General features: G+C 37.5%; 1 protein-coding gene across 12 annotated transcripts in view; it reads left to right on the top strand.

Moving 5' to 3' along the window:
- TENM2 (teneurin transmembrane protein 2) overlaps positions 1-18,871 on the top strand; it is a 1,067,106-nt gene that overhangs the window by 963,585 nt on the left and 84,650 nt on the right. For all 12 annotated transcript variants that reach the window (XM_060765004.2, XM_060765001.2, XM_060765000.2 and 9 more), the window contains one exon: positions 7,260-7,406. In XM_060765004.2, coding sequence (XP_060620987.2) covers positions 7,260-7,406 — 147 coding nt within the window. The remainder of the gene's footprint in view (positions 1-7,259; positions 7,407-18,871) is intronic.

The raw sequence follows: 18,871 nt of genomic DNA, 5'->3' as shown, positions 1-18,871 counted from the left end.
TCTGGTATATCCATCTGAAGATACAGTGGTGCAAACCATAGGTACACTCCTTGCATAGAAAGGAAATTTGGTCCTTTCCACAGTTAACCAACCCTGTGCTAAAGTCTTAAACAGGTGGGTGCTAGATTTCCTGAAGAAATGTCTCCTCTCCTTCCAGTTATGGAGATCATGCAATTTTCCCAGTGTTGCTAGACTGGAAGTCCCAACAGCTCTAGCCATCACAGCTGTAGACAAGTGGTGTTGAGGAGCCACATGATTCCAACCCCAATACATACCTATATAGATCAATAGATCATCTTACAAGGTTCTGCTGTGACTGTCCAATAAGATGAAACTGGTGGCAGACCAGGTATGGATTTCTATTCAAAAAATTGGAATATAGTATTCCAATACACTGCCTTTATTTAGGAACTAAGTCAGATATCAGTTATGGTAGTTTAAAATAAATGAAGCAAATTAGATGTTAACTAAACTTATCAAAATACTAGGTACAGCTCTTCAAAGCAGCCTTCAAGGAATGAGGCTATACCAAGGCCATGATAATCTTCTAGCTATCTAACAATCATGAAATCTTCTTTATAAATAAAGGGAACTGATATGAATTGGAACTGAACAATCACCAGCTTTCAATTATTTTGAATTTAGACAGTTTCTGTGAGGTTGCATAAATTGTATGAAAACTGTATAGTTTCCAAAGGCCTAAAGGTCTTTTTTTCTGAAATTGAGGAGAAGAGGGAAGGTTTAGACTTGTTACACAGCTGAGAGGCTGGAGGACTGAAAGTTCCCCATCTCTGCTACGGAACATTCTGTAAATCAACTCATCACCGGAAAGCTTATTGGATCTGGTAATATAGCTCCCTTATCTTTTTTACATCCTTCTATAATATTGATTTAGGCACACTGAGAACCAAAAGGTTAAGAAAAGGTGGATTTCTTCTTATCCAGTGATGTGGTTTTACTAGGTCATGGTGAGGCACACTGCTGGAGATATCCAAGAAAGCCGTTCAGAGGTTCTCATGCTGTGCCCATTCTGATAAGCTCAGTTTATCTGTGAATATGACAGTTAAACAAAGATAGCTCTTCAACATTCTCTGTGTAAAATTATAGGGAAGGGGGAAAATAGAAAGCTTTTATGTAGAGAAATGCTCTCCAAGTTCATAGTCTTATTATGATCTTGCAATGGCCTTGTTAACATAGTCATTTCTAGATAGGGCTAGTGGGGGAGGGTGTCAACATATTTATGTGTTGATTCCAGTGTATCTGCATATGCATAAAACAACCCTACTCAGTTGTGAGGAATATCAGAAGTTTCTGCCTGACAATACATCTTGTGGTTTGGGAGGTATGTTCTCATTCCACTTTAGACATTCTAACTCTCATGTGTGAATAGGGCTTTTATTATGTGTGCTACTGTTCGACCTGGAAGTCGCTGAACAGGCTGCGCTCTGATACCACGAAATGCAGAGCCAACCTTAAGAAATGGGGCCACTAAGTGGAGACCACAGCATGCGAGTGTGGAGAAGAGCAAACCACAGACCACCTATTACAATGCAGTCTGAGCCCTGCCACATGCACAATGGAGGACCTTCTTATGACAACACCAGAGGCACTCCAAGTGGCCAGCTACTGGTCAAAGGACATTTAATAGAATGCTATACTTTTAAACTTTAAATACATTACAACTGGACCCTTGGTTCACTCTAGATACAATAAATAAATATTATGTGTGTTACTTTAAGAAGATGGTATGGATGTGTATATTGCTGTATGTGCAGTTAGAATTTAAAAAGTGCACATCAGGACAGTTAGAGTAGCATACAATGTGAAGCAAATGGGGCAGGTTCATCCTACTACATTGTGCTTCTTTCCCATTAGCAGACCAGCACACTTCATTTTGGTATATTCAGGTGTAATGGATTATAGCAATGCATTAGTTGCCGGGGTAGTCTACTTTTGTTACATGTTTAGTTTCCTATAAAAACTGGACTTATTGTAAATGATATAAACAGTACATGTGAAAGGGATCTAGGAGTTTTAGTAGACCACAAGCTGAATATAAGTCAATAGTGTAATGCAGCAGCTAAAAAAGCCAATGGAATTCTAGGCTGCCTCAATAGTAGTATACTGTCTACATCAAAGCAAGACATAGTTCTACTCTGTCCTGTTTTGGTGAGACCTCATCTAGAATACTGTGTCCAATTCTGGATACCACAATTCAAGAAGAATTTTGTCAAGCCAAAACATGTCCAGAAAAGGGCAACCAAAATGATCAATGGTTTAAAAGTCAAGGCATACAAGTAATGGCTGAGGGAGATGGCTATGCTTTTCTTGCGGGGGTGGGGAGGCTGAGAGGGACATGTTAGACATGTTTAACTATTTGAAAGAATGTCACATGAGGACATCCTTGTTTTCTGCTCTGGAAACTAGAACACAGTGGAGCAATGCATTCAAAAGACAGGAAAAGAGATTCCACCTAAACATTAGAAAAATCTTCCTGATGGTAAGAGCTGTTTGGCAATGGAATACGTTGCCTAAGATTATGGTGGAGCCTGCTTCTTTTGGAGGTTTTTAAGCAGAGGCTGGATGTTGTCTATCAGGGGTGCTTTGATTGTGTGTTCCTGCATGGCAGGAAGTTGGACTGGGTGGCCCTTGTGGCCTCTACCAGCTTTGAGATTCTAGTATTCTAATGTGCACAGTTTTACTTGTTGCAACTGTGTGCCTGAATAACACTTACACCATGAATGGTTCTATTACAACATAGTTCAGTGTATAAGAAGAGGATTTCGAGATATAGCACTCTGTTTTGCACTGCTGTGTTAACTTTATTGTAGCACACAGGCTTTGATTTCAGTGGCTGAAGATAGATTGGCAAAGAACCCCAGTCCCTAGTAAATGGACATCTCACAGTAACCCAGTCATTACCAGCTGCCATTATACTTATTTAAGAAGCTGTTAGAAGCACATAATTTATATTCAAATGTAAGCATACTGCATAAAAAATTATGGTACATTTTAAAATACAGTTGTTGCTCTGTGGCAGATTGTTCAGATATTTGGGAATTGGATACATGGATTCAGGATGAATTTTTTGACTGATCATTGACAAAGTGTTTTCTGTGGCCTTCCAGATTAATATCTATGCAGAGATAATGTGTTACATTTAAAAAACAACAAAGTAGCCGCTACCTGACTTTGCACTTAGAGCCTTTTGTTAAAGCTCAATTTGCCCTCCATTTATACCGCTTTTTAAACAAGACACATGCAAGCATAAACACACACAACAACAATCACCTTTGTTGATGTAAATAATTAGACCACATGGTAGTTTAGTTTATCTATATGATTCTTTCATATATATTTTTACATTTTAATGAAGATTATATATATATATATATATATATATATATATATTCTAGGATACAATGCCTATCTTTGGAAGGCCACAAATGGAGTGAACTTTGCTGTTGTGGTGCAGTGTTTCCTAGCAACATCATGCCCATTATAGTCTTCCTTCCTTTCTTTTTCAAGCTAAAAGCAAAGTCATGTCCATTTAATTCCCAGCTTCAGTGAAGACTTCTCAGAGATTTTGCTGGCTTCCTACTGTTCATGTTTTCATCTTGCTCGGATGTTCTGGAGGGAAGAAACCCTGTCCTACCGTGATCTGTTTATCTCCCTCCAATTTCCTCTGAACAACCAACACCGAATACGTGTGTTCACAATTAATGTTCATTTTACATTTAAAATGAATCAGGTGTCCTACAGCATGATGCCTCCCTCGATACAATACCAGTATGGTTGCTCGAACAGCATGCCAAGGCGGTAACATGAAATATTATCATGATGTATCCAAGACACTGCAAAATGCTTTTATTCTTTTGTGTCTCTGTAATGTGAATACTTCCTTCTCTGTCTGAGAACAATGTGAACTATACAGGACAATTTTATGTGTGATAGATAGACACTTTTAATGTTTCTTGATTTGTGATAGTTCTTATCTGTTTCGATAGGATTGTGGTAGTCTTCATTTGTAAGCATTGCACAGTTGTCATCAAAGATGAAGAATGTGAGCCTGTTTGTGAAGGAAGAATTTCCTTTCAATTTTTCACATTGAAAAGATATTGCCCATTAGACTGGAGAACTTTGGGTACCACAGTAAAAGTAAAATGTTTGTTCCAGTTAATTTTTTGCAAGAATTTATTATTTTAAAAAGTTTAGGCATAGGGAAAGGTGAAACTGTTTTTCCTCATTCCCACTTTAAACACACAGAAAAGACTTAGACTGAAAAATTACCCTTTTCAAAGAGTCTAGAAAATTTATGTTTCTATTTCAAACATAAAATTCTCAGTTAGAAAATGAACCTCAAAGACATAACCATATCAGTTCAGTAAAACTAGAGGCTTTTCAACAGATCAGCAGTACAGTACAACCCCCGGATCCACATAACCAGTATCCACAGTTTTCATGGTTTCATTTATCCACATCCAACAAAATAAGTAATCTCTAAACATTTTCTAGGTCTTCAAGCATGACTTTATTCTTGGACAGAGGCTTTTCATTTCAATGGGGCTTGCTATTATTTTCAGCTTCACATACTACTTCATCACACTAGATAATGAATCCACTTTAAATCTGGTTTCTGCCTCCTGCAGAATTCTGGGGTTTGTAGTTTAGTGAGGCTGTTAAAGGCTCCTCTCTAAACTACAAACCCCAGAACTCTGCAGGACACAGCAACTGGATTTGAAGTGGATTCATTCACTAGTGTGATGAAGTAGCCCCATGGATACTGGGATTGTACTGTACTGTGTTTTATATCTGACAAATAGAAATCAAGTCTGTTTTCTATATTGTTTATGGAAGAATTCAAAATGGCATAAGGAAACTATCTGGTCCTTTTACATTTTTATTAGATGAGTATTTCCTTTACTGGGTTCTTCCAGAGACTGTACTGGAACATATTGGCCCTTTGCAGCTGATCAGTGTTTTAGCTGCTTCTACTTTCCAAAAAAAAAAAGAGGGGGGGGGGGAGGGGGGGAGATTATATGTTTACCAGAAAAGTTGTTAAAGTACGTTTGCCTGCCGCCTTCTTCCACTTTTTCCACCTCTGAGAAAAAGTTGTTTTGTTCTTTTTTCTTTGTTTTAATGAGCAAGAAGAAGTTCTGTTGTCTCTGCTGAGACTCTTTACCTTCAGGAAACTGGCTGGCAAGGCTATCCTATTATACTTGCATAATCTGATTTTATGCACAAAATTTCAGTTTATGCCTTTGACAATATTTACAGATAATTTAGTCAGAGGGATCTGCTGAGATTGATAGCTTTCATATCATGCTGCATGCCAGACTGACGTGAGGTCATGAATAAGTAGCAAGCGTGTTTAAAAGTGCTAAGCAAAAGACTTACGGTAGATGAGATGTCTTTTAATCATGTCAAACTTTGAGTGACATGTGTGATTTAGCTGAAGACTAAAATATATACACTCTCCACATTTGAGCATCTAACTATAACCAAAATGAATGTATTGCCGACCAAATAAGAATTCTGTCTCCCCATGAAATGTAACTTTCTAGCATTACAGTAACTGAAGTCTTCACATGAGCATTTTTGAAATATGGTTTATGTAACCAAAATGAGAGGGGAGGCAAAGTTGACAAGGTAATGTGAACACAACAAATGTAAGGGTCCTACCTGGGTGTGAATGATTTTTGGTGTCTTACTCTCTGCAATACTAGAAATTTAGGGAGTGAAGGAAAATGTTCATGTGAGGTGCAGAATTCTTATTTTGCCATCCACACCTCTATCCCCAAATGTGGACAGTATATTTATTTTAGTCCCATGAAGAGGCAATGCCCTCATTCCCACCCCCCACCTTGTAACTATACCCCTGTCCAAATTAAGTTTCCATCCAACTCCAGCCACCTATTTGTCATTTGTACAGTGATATAGCTTTGCTTTGGGACCCTACAACTGATGTGCATAAGTCAGGATGTCTGTGCAGCACTACAAGAAATGACAGCCCTCTACTGAAGCAAACATTGTACCCCACCAGAGTTTCTGCACACAAATTATGCAACCAGGACATGACCTCTGGATGCTTTGCGTACAATTTGTGGAAGGCATTTCAGCAAGCTTACCTGGAACTCCCTGCATTTTAATACAGGGAAGTCGGTTTTATCACTTTTAAGCTGGCACCCTGCTCGTGATGTGTGTGGGTAGGTGGAGCAATGAAGAGCTATTTTCCTGCCCTTATGCTCCTTCCAATAACTCTCACCTCTCCCAGCCAGTTGTCAAGGGAAAGAAGGAAGAAAAGGCATTTCAGACTATGAAGATGCGGCATCTCAGATCTTCCAAGCAAAAGAAAACTAGTGCACACAAGCTGAGTCCTCTCACAATTACACGATCTGAATCACACACACACAAAGACGCATCCTTCTCTAAGCAGCTGCCACTTTTCCTGGGACTTGACGGCTACTGGAAGAAAGCCATAGAATAGCACAGGCAGAACTAAGGTCATATGTGGTCTCTCAGCCTTTCTCTAACATAGATATGCTTACTCCGGAGCAGTTTATTTGACTATTGAAGAGTTCAGTGTTTGTTTAAAAAATGTTGTGTGAAATGTATGCATGTGTTATTTACCACTTTATCCAAGAGTGAAATTAGTTGGAAGACATACACTCCCAACCTTGGAGGAAGGCAATGGCAAGAAAACCCTGTTATAGGTTTACTATTGGGTCACCATTAGTTGGAAATGACTTCAAGGTACACAGCAACAAAGGAAAACATCCCTTAATAATTAGGAGCCTTTACGTGATCTGTTTTGTTTTAAGAGGATTTACCTAAGAGAGGATATAACGTAAAGTAAAAGAAGCAAAACATTCATTCTTCTTCATATCATATTTTGTACTAAGCACAAATCCATTTCTCACTTGTGGCTATATTCCAGAATTTAGGAAGCTCACATCCTTGAAATAAGGTAGAAACTTTAATTTGGCCTTGCTATTAAAATGGAGCCTAAAGATACTTGTTTTGTTTTGTTTTGACAGCAAAAGATCCCCATAATTTCCATGGCTTATTTGCCTTTGGCCTCCCACCTCCCGCACTCCTCCTTTTTGCCAAAAGTTGCTCCTTGCACCGGCACGCATGTCAGATCCTGCCTGCCGGCTGTCTTTTTGGGTGCACAGTAACAATGTCTAACGAGCCTCGTGCGTCGAATCTTGGTGCAAATCCGTATTTCTTGTACTTATCTTCTTCATTTCTTCAACCAGATGGCTGCCCCGATTTGTGCAATGGCAATGGGAGATGCACACTCGGTCAGAACAGCTGGCAGTGTGTCTGCCAGACCGGCTGGAGAGGGCCTGGATGCAATGTTGCTATGGAAACCTCCTGTGCCGATAACAAGGATAATGAGGGAGGTGAGCAAAAGTCTTCCAATTCCCAGCCCCTGAAGAACAGAGGGTTATGCGCCGCTTCGTCATGAGTCATTTTACTAGAGAAAGACCCCCCTCTCCTGCTATTGTCAAGTGTTGTTGTTAGGTTTCCTTTGAAACAAATGAAATGGAGAACTCGGTGTTCTTGTTGGACAAATGATGTGACCTGAAAGACTTCTTTCTTTGAAACCGTGGGCTTGTTTCCTCTCCCTGGATGAAACTCGGAGTTTCCTGCTGGAGTTTACAATTGGGATTTACATGGTTTGCAGTTTTAGGACTCAGTGTTCCTTTCAGATGTGCCCCGGTGACCTAAAATTTCAGAAGTGTCTGCATGTATTTCAACTTATTCAACAGATAATTATGCAGGATGTTTGGAGGGTATTGTTATGGGCAATGACATTAATATCCTTCACGGAGAAAGCATACTATATTTTATATTCTACAGTGTGCAGATGGTGTATTGGATATGAATTTGATCATTTAAGTGGCTGAAACATGAAACCTTAGTTGTGTTCTTTTCATGAATATTTTTTGGGGAACGTATAGGGGTTCTCACCATACTAATACATTTTGTCCTTAGGATTCATGCATGCTGCCAGAGAAGAAGCTAGGGAGTGAATAAATCATAACTGTCACAATATCATCTCTCCTCTCAACCCCCACTTCTGCCTGAACCATTTACAGAGGACACATATCTATTCATCCTGTGTAAATATATTTCCATCTGTCAATTCTTCTGTCCAGTTTATAGTTCTGTTTTCCTCTTTTCTACTTTCACTCTTCCTGCTAATTCATTCACTCAGGGTCCTCAGGCAAACATTCATCCCCAGATAATTTTATATTTCACAAAGAAGCACCGATATAGACTATTTCATTTTGCTTAGATAATAAAGCTTCAAAACAAACATTTGAAAGCCACCAGTTCTCTCTGAAGCTTTTTGGTCATTGTTTTTCCCATGGCATTTCTGTGTAATTTGCTTCTACTTCCTTATTTATTTATTTAAAACCTAAATCTGTCAGTACACAAGAGGCCAACCTCAACATTCATAATAAAACCAAAGATGCTCCTAAAATAGCAAACACAAAGTTACTCCTGCACAGCACAAAAAACATTCTAGCATCCACATTATTTAAACAAATTTCTGTGATAGAAAGATAATATTTCTCCTGATACTTGTCCCATAGCGTTTCAAATGCTGGTATTAAATATTAACTTATGGGTTTTTTTTTATCTAAGCTGAAAATTCTGACAGCTTAGATAGCTTTAAAAAGTATGACAGCTTAAATATGCAGCCTTCTTAGGCACCGCCAATATGATAAATCTGAAGACCATAAAGAAATACGGTTTCAAAACCTGACAATGGTTGACCTTCATGAAACAAAATATGGAATATGACCCTAGCATCATAGAATCGTAGAGTTGGAAGAGACCTCGTGGGCCATCTAGTCCAACCCCCTTCCAGTCCAACCCCCTGCCTATTTCCCAAATTATGAAGAATAGTTTTTTTTAAAAAAATCACTGTTACCTAAGGCAGCTGAAAGCAAGTTATAAATGCAAATATACTCATGGCAAATATTGCTGGTGGTGTTGACTGCAATCATGCTTATACATCTTGGAATGTAAATAAGAGGGCTTCCAGCAGCAGGAAAAATTATAACCCAACAAATAATAATGCTGCAATAACTGTGCCTAATGCACCTGAAAAATAGGGGTGGGAAAGAAATTATGTCATTATATTGAAAAGTAGCCATGTTGAAGTGGCCGCAACATGGAAACCAACTCAGAACAATTATAATTGACAATAGATTAGGGTTCCAAGTGCTCATGGACAAGTGAAGGAGGAAAATAAATCCAGTCTAACAGAGTTAATAAGAAATGATGTTCTTAACTGGTGATGTTCTTCAAGCCATTTCTGACTTTTGATGATCCTAAGGCAAACCTATCACAGAGTTTTCTGAGGTTGAGATTGAATGACTTGCTAAGCAGGGAATTGAACTCTAGTCTCCAGAGTTGTAGTTTGGTGATCAAACCACTGACTGTTTAACTGTTGATACTCATTTATTCATGATGCTAATCAAAACAACAATTATATATCATACCAGGACAGAGGATTACTTGGTGATAGGAATTATGTATAAAAATGGTCTCATAAAATGTACATCAATCACACTAATGAAGTTTTAGGATAATTCCATCCTAGACCATTTCAATTTGGAATACATCCTGTTCTGTTGTGTTAATTGTTGATTACAGCTTTACAAATTTGCAATTGTTTAAACGGATATTAGAACATATATGCCATTAAAAATCACAAAATGGCAGCCAGCTAAAATGTATCTGGAACCCAAACAAAGAATTTTATACAAACTGTTATGAAACAACACATTAAATAATGTGTTATTTGGTGCATAAATCAGCTTTCTCTGACCCTGTGATGCCGAGAAACAGGATGTTTAAAAATTCAGAAGAGTTGCCAAAACCATCATATTGCAAAATTGAAAATTATACACAATATGAGAATTAGAACAACAATAAAAGGTTTCCATCCATTAAAAAGGCACCTGTTACTACCACAAAAAAATACCGGTTGTTGTTTTTATATCTGCCATTACATCAGCTTATTAAATATTATATTGAAGTAGAGACAAAATAAAAGTCAGCTGCATGATTCCTTAAAATTTTGATAGCATCAGCAAAAGACAAACCTGGAAGTACACTAACAAATTGCAAACAGTGAAAAATACAGCTTCAATGCAATTCTATAATTGCTATATCTCAGCCATTTTCCAGCCGAACTTTTAAAAAAGGTTCATCCTCTTATGTCTCTCATCATGTAGTTTCTCTTTGCAGACAGCATAATAAGTGGAAAATAATGTTGAGAGTTATAGTCCAAAATGTTAGAGATGTAAGGATGAGTAGGACTGGATATTACTCTACACCATCATAAGCATCTTATTTGAATGTGGCAATGTAGTTGTTCAGTTCAGTAGCTGCTTTTGTCTTTAGTTTTCTTTCAGTACCTGAGAGCCAATCTCACCCCTTAAACTCTAAGAATGAGTGCTATGCATAAAACAAATGAAAGGCCTAAAATATTGCAGAGTAATTTTGTTTTTTCAGAAACAACATGAAATTGAGCACAGGCTAATGGGGAGAGAGAGAGAGAGAGAGAGAGAGAGAGAGATAGCACAACTTTTATTGTATTTGTTCCATGTATTAGGGAAAAATCTTGCCATATATTTTCAATAGTTAGTACCATCAAAGCAAAAAAAAAATCAGAAAAGGGGGTATTATCGTGATGGAAGAATGGGAAAAACTAGGACAGGATCACTCTGACAACAGGGAAAAGAGGACGTTACAAATAGGTGCTTCAAAAGTATCAAATTTATTCTACTGAGAAGTCTTGCCTTCCACTATATCTCCACATACAAATCTGCTATACCCTTTGCTTCATGAAATACCATTGTTCATATTTGTCAGAACTGTTCTTCACAAAGGGAGGGGCATCGAAATCTTCCAGTTTCCATAACACGGCTTCGCCTTTCCATTTGTCCTGTCTGCTGTGACACCCCAATCTACTGAATTTGCAATACGCTGACCCCATACTCATTTGTTCCTATAGCATCTCGCTCTGCTTGTATGCAGTGGACTTGTTAACACATTTTCCTGCCTTCTTCTTTCCCTTAAGACCTTTTTATATGGTAGCACCACATTGTGCACTTAACCAGATTTCTTCACAGTCGTATAGCTATTGGCAATTATTTTTAGTGAGGAAATAGTGATGATATTGTCCTTTTACAATGGGCAAGATAAAATTAAACATCTAAAGAAGGTGAAGAACTGCTTACTAGATTACCACTGTTGATTTGAAGGACGGGCAAGTGATTTCTCTCTTTATGTTTCCTTCTTTTTAGTCTATTCACCTGCTGCTATCTTAATGAAGAATGAGTATACATTTTACAGGGCTTTTGGAATGCCATATGTGACTATAAGGATTACCATTTAATAGAAACCATTTTTTCCTCCAAAAACATGATGTGATGGTTCAGCATTATAGGAGGCATAAATCAGATCAAAGAGGGAGGAAAAGTCAAATAAGGGTACATAACTCACAATCAGTAAATTTACAGATTACAGTACCTTATAAACACTCAGCATGTTATCCCCATGTTTTAATCTCTGAATATACTATAATTATTACTAGTTTGTATTTGCTCTACTACTGTTCTTAATCATAGGAATGTAGAAGAAATGTCTGTCAAATTCTAGTATTTTTGTTTGATTTTTCTTTATTTGCAAAAATGAAGTGCCTTTCTATAAAAGACAGCACAGCCAGAAGGAGACTTGTTAACAGACCAAGTTATATGTGTTTTAAGGAGATCTTTATGTCCAAACTTGCAAATTAATGTCCAGATTTTTCTTCAACTGAAATATATAAAAAGGCAATGAGTTTCTTTTAAAAAAAAAATACTTTACAAAGGAAGCTGCCTAATTAAAAGATCGAATGTTCCTGAGGCCAACTCCCTGTTAAAGCCTTTCATCCCAGAATACTTTTTTGGTTTTAAGGAAACGTTTGAAGTCCATTAATTTACTCTTTGCAGCATCCTTTAAAATTTAATCCTTTTTCTAATCAAGTCCTCAGTAGTTTAAATAAGTGTTAAGTATCTTTTCTGGGGATTATGAACAGTTATTCAAGATTATATGACAAATCTAATGCTCATACAATTGTGATTAAAATCTGTAAATCTCCCAAAATGGCACATATAACCATTTAAACACTATAAATTTAATTCGAGAAGTTAAAACGTATTTGGAAACAAGATTCAGAGGATAACAAAAGGTTAAAAGTCATTTTCAAGTACAGACTTTTCTGGATTTCTAATGTTATGGGATAATGTCAAATTGCTTACAAATGTGACTTCTGTGATAAAACTCCCAAACCCTGTTTCAGTGTGTCGTAATTCAGCTTTTTCACAATATTAAAAACTCTGTAGTTTCCCAAACTCTGTAGCCATAGTTTCCGAAGTCTCCCTAAACTCTGAAATATCTTGGAAGAAACAATTGTTAGAGACAGGGAGCTTTATTTAATTATTTAAAAAAAAAATCAGGCTACAGTGCCATGAGAACTATTGTGATGTAGTAGTTTGCGCTTTGAATTACAACTCTGGAGACCAGGGTAAAATTACCTGCTGAGCCATTAAACCCACCGGATGGCCTTGGACAAGTCGCATACTACCAGCCTCACAGGAAATCTTGCCAAGAAACCCCTGTGATTGGGTTGGAAATGACTTGAAGATGCACAGCATCAGTATCAAAATATTAGTACAGGTTGAGCATCCCTTATGCAGAATTCAAAATCCCCCAAAATTGGAAATTGGATGGTTGAGAGAGTGACAGCTTTGCTTTCTGATGGTTCAATGTCCCCAAACTTTGTTCCATGAACAAAATTATTACAAATGTTGTTTAAAATTAACTCTAGGCTGTTTATGAAGCACAAATGAATTTAGTTAAGTTATCTCATTATATACGTATATGAAAATATACCTGGAATACAGGCATTCCGCAATTTTTAAAAATCCAAAACATTTTTGGTCCCAAGATTTCTGATAAGAGATACTCAACCTAATTCCGATATCCCAGTACTCTGATATCCCAGTGTCCCAGTCATTGAAAGCATGTGGACAATTTCAATAGAAAGGAATAAACCATGAACATGAATAAAATCTGGCTACCAGTATTTTAAAAATTCTAAAATTATAACAGTAAATAAAGAGCAACACTCAAAAACAGGGAAATTCCAAAGAAGAAACAATCAGAGCCAGCTAATCCCCTCCCAACAAAGGATTCCCCCAAGCAGTAAGAAGCCAGACCTTGAAACTGCTAGGCCATTAAATGCTAATCAAGGTGGCCAATTGAAACATTCACATTTACCTCAAACAGGAGTTCTTTCTCCCACCCTGGACTTTCCACAGATATATAAACCCCATTATCCTAGTTTCCAACAGATCTCACAACCTCCTAGGGTGCCTGTCATAGATGCAGGCAAAATTTCAGGAGAGAATGCTTCTGGATCATGGCCATACAGCCTCAAAAACTCACAACAACCCAGTGTTCTGGCTATGAAAGCCTTTGACAGTGCATACCAGTATTAGATGGAAGACTTCACATTCATCTTCTCGTATCTTTTCAGGATTTTGGCTTTCAACCATCACCTGTGCCTTAAGCATTGCAAATATTATTTATTGGCCCCCTTTTAAAAAAATCATGAGCATCTCAAAATCACTCTTGCAGAACAAATAAGCCTTACCATATTTTGGAGACTTGGGTATATTTCTACTCTGTGTATAGCCTATTTCCCATTCCTGCCAGTCTGTACATACATTCTTATGTACACTATTTGAAAGATTTCTTATATCAGCTTCAAATAGTTTTGCAATGTTTATTGCTAAAAACAGTATCTAGCTGACTTACAAAGCCATACAAAGAGTAAAATGAACCAGTGAATGAAAATATTTCAGAAGTCAGAAAGAGCTAGAACCTGAAACCAATCATGAATCATATAGTTAAGCATATAGAAGCAAAATCTGTCTAAATATCTGCCATGTTAGGGTTGAATAGTTTGGGCTCTCTGAGGAGGGGCCTTGAAAAATAAAATTGTTTAGTATCTCTTTTAGAAAGATCTAAAAACCTGGCTCTTCTGCTGTGCTTTCGGAGAATGACCACTCAACCCATCTGGTGGTTTTAGCCTATAGCTGCCCTCAGAATAAAGCACCTTCCCACCCCTAAAATGGCTAAATCCCACGGCTCCTACCTGTCAGGCTCCTCCCCTAAATGCACTTTCATCCCTATCTCACCCAGGGTTTTAACTTTTTAACATTTTACCTCATACATTTGGCTAACCCTCTGTGTCTGGTTTTATTATGCTGTTTTCTATTGTTGATTTTATTTGTTATTTCATATTTTGTTATGATGTATTTTGTTATTGTGTGTTTATTATGTTGTATTATTTTGGGCTTGGCCTCATGTTAGCCACCCCAAGTCCCCTTTGGGGAGATGGTGGCGGGTTATAAATAAAGATTATTATTATTATTATTTTATTATTATTCCATAAAAACATAAAACTCCTTAGAGAAGGCCCTTTCATTGGGTAGAAATCCTGCTGGTTGGGGCAATCCCATGACCTTTTTGGAAGGAAGGAAGGAAGGAAGGAAGGAAGGAAGGAAGGAAGGAAGGAAGGAGGATACTAAGTATGTGAAAGAAGTAAAGTCTTGGATATTGTCAATTAATTGAAAGTCAGTTTCAATCTGCCAGGGGTCTGTTGTTATTGTTGTTGTTGCTTTTACAGTTGCTGCCCAGTCTGTTATGTTCCCAGTCTGGAATTCAAAACAAATTGCCAAGGTTTATACAAACTGAGTTAAAATTAACAAAATGCATGCAAAATGGAATTAAAATATAAAATGTTGAAACCTGTTAAAACCACACATTATTTTTTTAAAAGGAAACAGCAAATTTGGCACATTATGCAAGGCTTGCTAAAATAAACTAGTCTTTCTGTGCCTGTGGAGACAGAGCAAGCAGGATACCTTTCTTTTCACTTGCCTGTTAAAAGACTCAGCAGTCAGTCACTTGCCCCAAACCCATGCTAGTAAACAGATTTATGTATGCTTTATACTCTGAGTTGGAAAGCACAGACATTTAGATAAGCCAGGGGTAGGCAAACTGGTGTTCACAGATGTTTTGGACTATAATTCCATCAGATCTATCTGACCTAGCCAGTGATTAGGAAGAGAATGGAGTTGAAATCTAAAGCATCTGGAAAGCACTGGGTTATAGTCCTCTGAAACAGATGCACTGCTCATTTCTTTTCTTAGTCTAAATGCTTATGAAACAGATAAACACTCTGATTGAGTAATTCCAGGGTTTCCCCATTTTCCTTTTCTAACTTTTCTCAAATTAATAATTGAAGGCAAAATATTACATTGAACATTGTTGGAAGTTCCTCACAGAGAACGATTACAGAAAGATGTTGTGTATAATTTGAATCCACATGGGCTACTTCACTTTGTTGCGTGGATTTGTGCAGTATGTGCACTTCACCAGAAGCTGATTCTGTATAGAAGCAGATATTTCTTCTATGGCTGGAAAAAGAAAGGGAAGGAGAATATATAGACAGACCTCCACAATTGCAAGGGGTAACAGTACAGGACTCCCATGAAAGTGAAAAATTGCAATTGCTGTTTGTTCTATCTGAGTAAATACCTCTCTAGGAATTTCTCAGTCTTCCAGCATTGCCCTGCGGTCAACCTCTGCTGGAAGCTGGTCATAGAATCATATTGAAGGATCTCTTTAGAAACCGTTAGGTCCTGCTGCATGACTGGAGGAAGTTGTCCATAGTCACATTGGAGGGCCAAGAGATTCCTAAGGAAGTGCTTTTATCAAAGCTATGAATAATCAAATCCACAAAAATCAAAAGTGCAATGTGGGAAGATGACTATAGTAGCAGGGCAGAACAGGAAGATAAGATAATGATGTGCAGTGGTTTCCAGCAGCAACCATAAACAGAGAAGAAAGAAAGGTGGGAACAATTATGGAAGCAGGGGAAGAGATTGCATGCTGCCCACCAGAGCCCCACAAATATCTCTTGAATGCCTAGTTCCAAGTGGCTCTTGAAGTCAAGATATTACAGAAGGGGTGACATGAAAACAATTATTTGCCTCGCACAAGCAATTTTACCTGCGACACCAGCTACAGTGCTTCATTCCAAGAGCCCTTCAAGAAATGGCTGTTGAAAAAAAGCAAATCTGTATAGAGCTCGTTACTTAGCAGTCAGGTAGATGCCTCCTCCTTGGGCATGTGCATGTAAGGAAATAGCTGAAGTTGCCCACTAGATTTTGTTAACTTTTGTTTTTCACTTGTGCCAGAAGGTCCTGGATAAATTCTTTCACGGTGCAGTCCAGAGTATTTTGACACCAGCAGACTTGACATGATGTCCCTGAACTGAACTGAAACAGTAGAGAAAGGAAAGGAAAGGTTTATGTGACTCCAAATAAAATTATTATCTTTAGTTAAAGGATAAAATTCACTTAGAGAGCAATATAACTTCTGAGCAGTGTGTTTGACCTATTTATTTACTGGAATGTAATGGTGTGCTTTGAGTTTCTTAGAACAAATACATATTTAATCTCAAGGGGGAAAATGGTGCGGAGGAAAGGGAAAGATAGAATGGATAATGCCCTGCTGCAATAATTATTTGGACAAGCTATGCTTTTATACAATGGTGAATCCCATGATTTGATATTTCATCAGGCTTGTGACATTTAAGATAATACAAGTATTTCATAGCACAAAAGCAAATCATGTAATTTAGCTTGCCTCATCAAGCTTTGCCACAGCAGGGGTCGCAAATTCTGCGCAGACAAAAGATTTATAAGGTTCTCAATACAAATACTCACAATACCTCAGTAGAGGAAAAAGAGAGACACACACCCCCAAGCAAATACAATAGGCCTGGTGCTCAAAGTGATCTTTTGAATTGCTACTGTAATAAACAATTGGAATCGGTTACAGATAGTTTTAAATACATTAAAAAATATAGCAGCAAGCATATTCACTAAAATGTCCTGTACATATTACAATCAAGTTTTTTGCCCTTTCAGTCTTAATAAAACTTTATAAAACGTTGCTGCCATTACCTTTATTGATTCTAGTAATGCTGTAAGTTTGAGAAGCAGTAACACAGAAGCAGAACATGTGTTAGCAGATTCAAAAGTTGATATTGGGCATTTGTAGCCATTTGGGCAAGTACAGGTGTTTCTGACTCATTTTTTTTCAACCAGCCAAGAACTGAAGTGCCATGGGATTGTGGTACACAAAAAGGAGAAAGGAGGAATTATTTCTCATTAATAAGATCATAAAGGTCTTATTAGGAGGCCTAAATAAAGAAAATGTATCACGTGTATACATATAAATATATATTTTCAGTTAAAAGCATACTCTGTCTATGTTTGTGTGATATATATGCTGTAAACTAAGTATGAAAAATGCATATTTCAGGGAAATACACACAAAACTTAAAAATCAGATAAAACTTTTTTGCAACTCAATATATACAAACATAACAGAATGGATGTATTAGTGCATACACACAAAACTCATTTGTTTATTCCTGCACTCAAACAATAGAATCAGTTTTGTCCTCAAGTGTACTCATGCTTGCCAGGCAACTAGAGATAACAGACTCTCTTTGGAGTGAAAGACTTACACATGTCTGTTGATGCCAGCTCTGCTCATGTCTTCATAAGATAAAATAGTCCATGCAATGGGGAGGCAGCAAGGGAGAAAGAATGTCCTCTTTGCTCTACTCCATCATATTATAGTGAATGACATGCTTCAGATTAGCCCAATGAGTTATCCCTAAGCAGTCTATCATTTTGAACATTAGCTACAAACATCTGGCAAGATTAAGCATCAGAGAGGCATTTATTGTGGCACGTGTAGGTATTAGTACTAATGACACACTATTAAAGAGAAGTTGTAATATTTTACCACGATTGGTGTTATCCAGAAGTCTCTGTAAAACAAGAATTCCTCAGTTGTACTGAATTTCATAATTAAACAAGAACAATTAATCTAGAAAAGTGATTCTTCTGTAGGGAATGGGATGAAATATGTTGTCACTTTCCACATCCGTATCCTTCTTTCTTGACACACTGGTTGCATTTATCCAAAACAATAAACTAGTGTTCTGCTCGATCTGTAATGTGGAAGTGTTCTGTTGTACAAGACCTGATCATTTCTGCAAGTGAAAATGATAACCAGCAAACTGCCTGACAGTGAAAAGTATAGCATTATAGTCAGACCTCTACTTTGTCTGTCCTCTAACAAGGCAACGCTTGAAGCCAAGATATATAGTTGTGTTCGAGACCCAGGCTTGTTAGAACACTAACAAATCAGACCCATTATTCTTGGCAATAAAATAAAATTCGAGGCCAAACAAGCTTAAGGAGTTGTATCCTCAATGTGCCAAAAACATAGAATTACTTTTGGTAGGCTTTGAAGTTAGCATTTCTTGGTTGTGCAGTTTTATTTCTGAAATAAAATTGGGGAGAGTTTTTTCTGTGTGGTAGTTGTACATCATACCAATGGTTTCTGCATCAGCATAGAGCTATGCTTTCACAGTTTGGGCTGGAGCTTCTCTTTTCTTTCCAGGCTACTGCATGATTCTCACTCGACCATCATAGCCATATTCTCTGTAAGACCATCACTGAATGTCAAGTGTGTTGCTTACTACTTTTACTGTTACTCATATTACTCCTGTATCTCAGTCTTCCTTCTCTTCCTATTTCTCTTCATCATTATTGTCTTTCTGTAATTCCTGGACTAGCTTCCATCATGGTTCCTTCTAATTTAAGACAGCAAATAATGTGAGTGGAGACTGAAAGTCTTTGACATG

This window comes from Anolis sagrei, chromosome 2, assembly GCF_037176765.1.
Source record: "Anolis sagrei isolate rAnoSag1 chromosome 2, rAnoSag1.mat, whole genome shotgun sequence".
Classification (NCBI taxonomy): Eukaryota; Metazoa; Chordata; class Lepidosauria; order Squamata; family Dactyloidae; genus Anolis; species Anolis sagrei.
The sequence above is the reverse complement of the archived record's forward strand: the minus strand, read 5'-3'. Positions and strand labels throughout refer to the sequence as shown.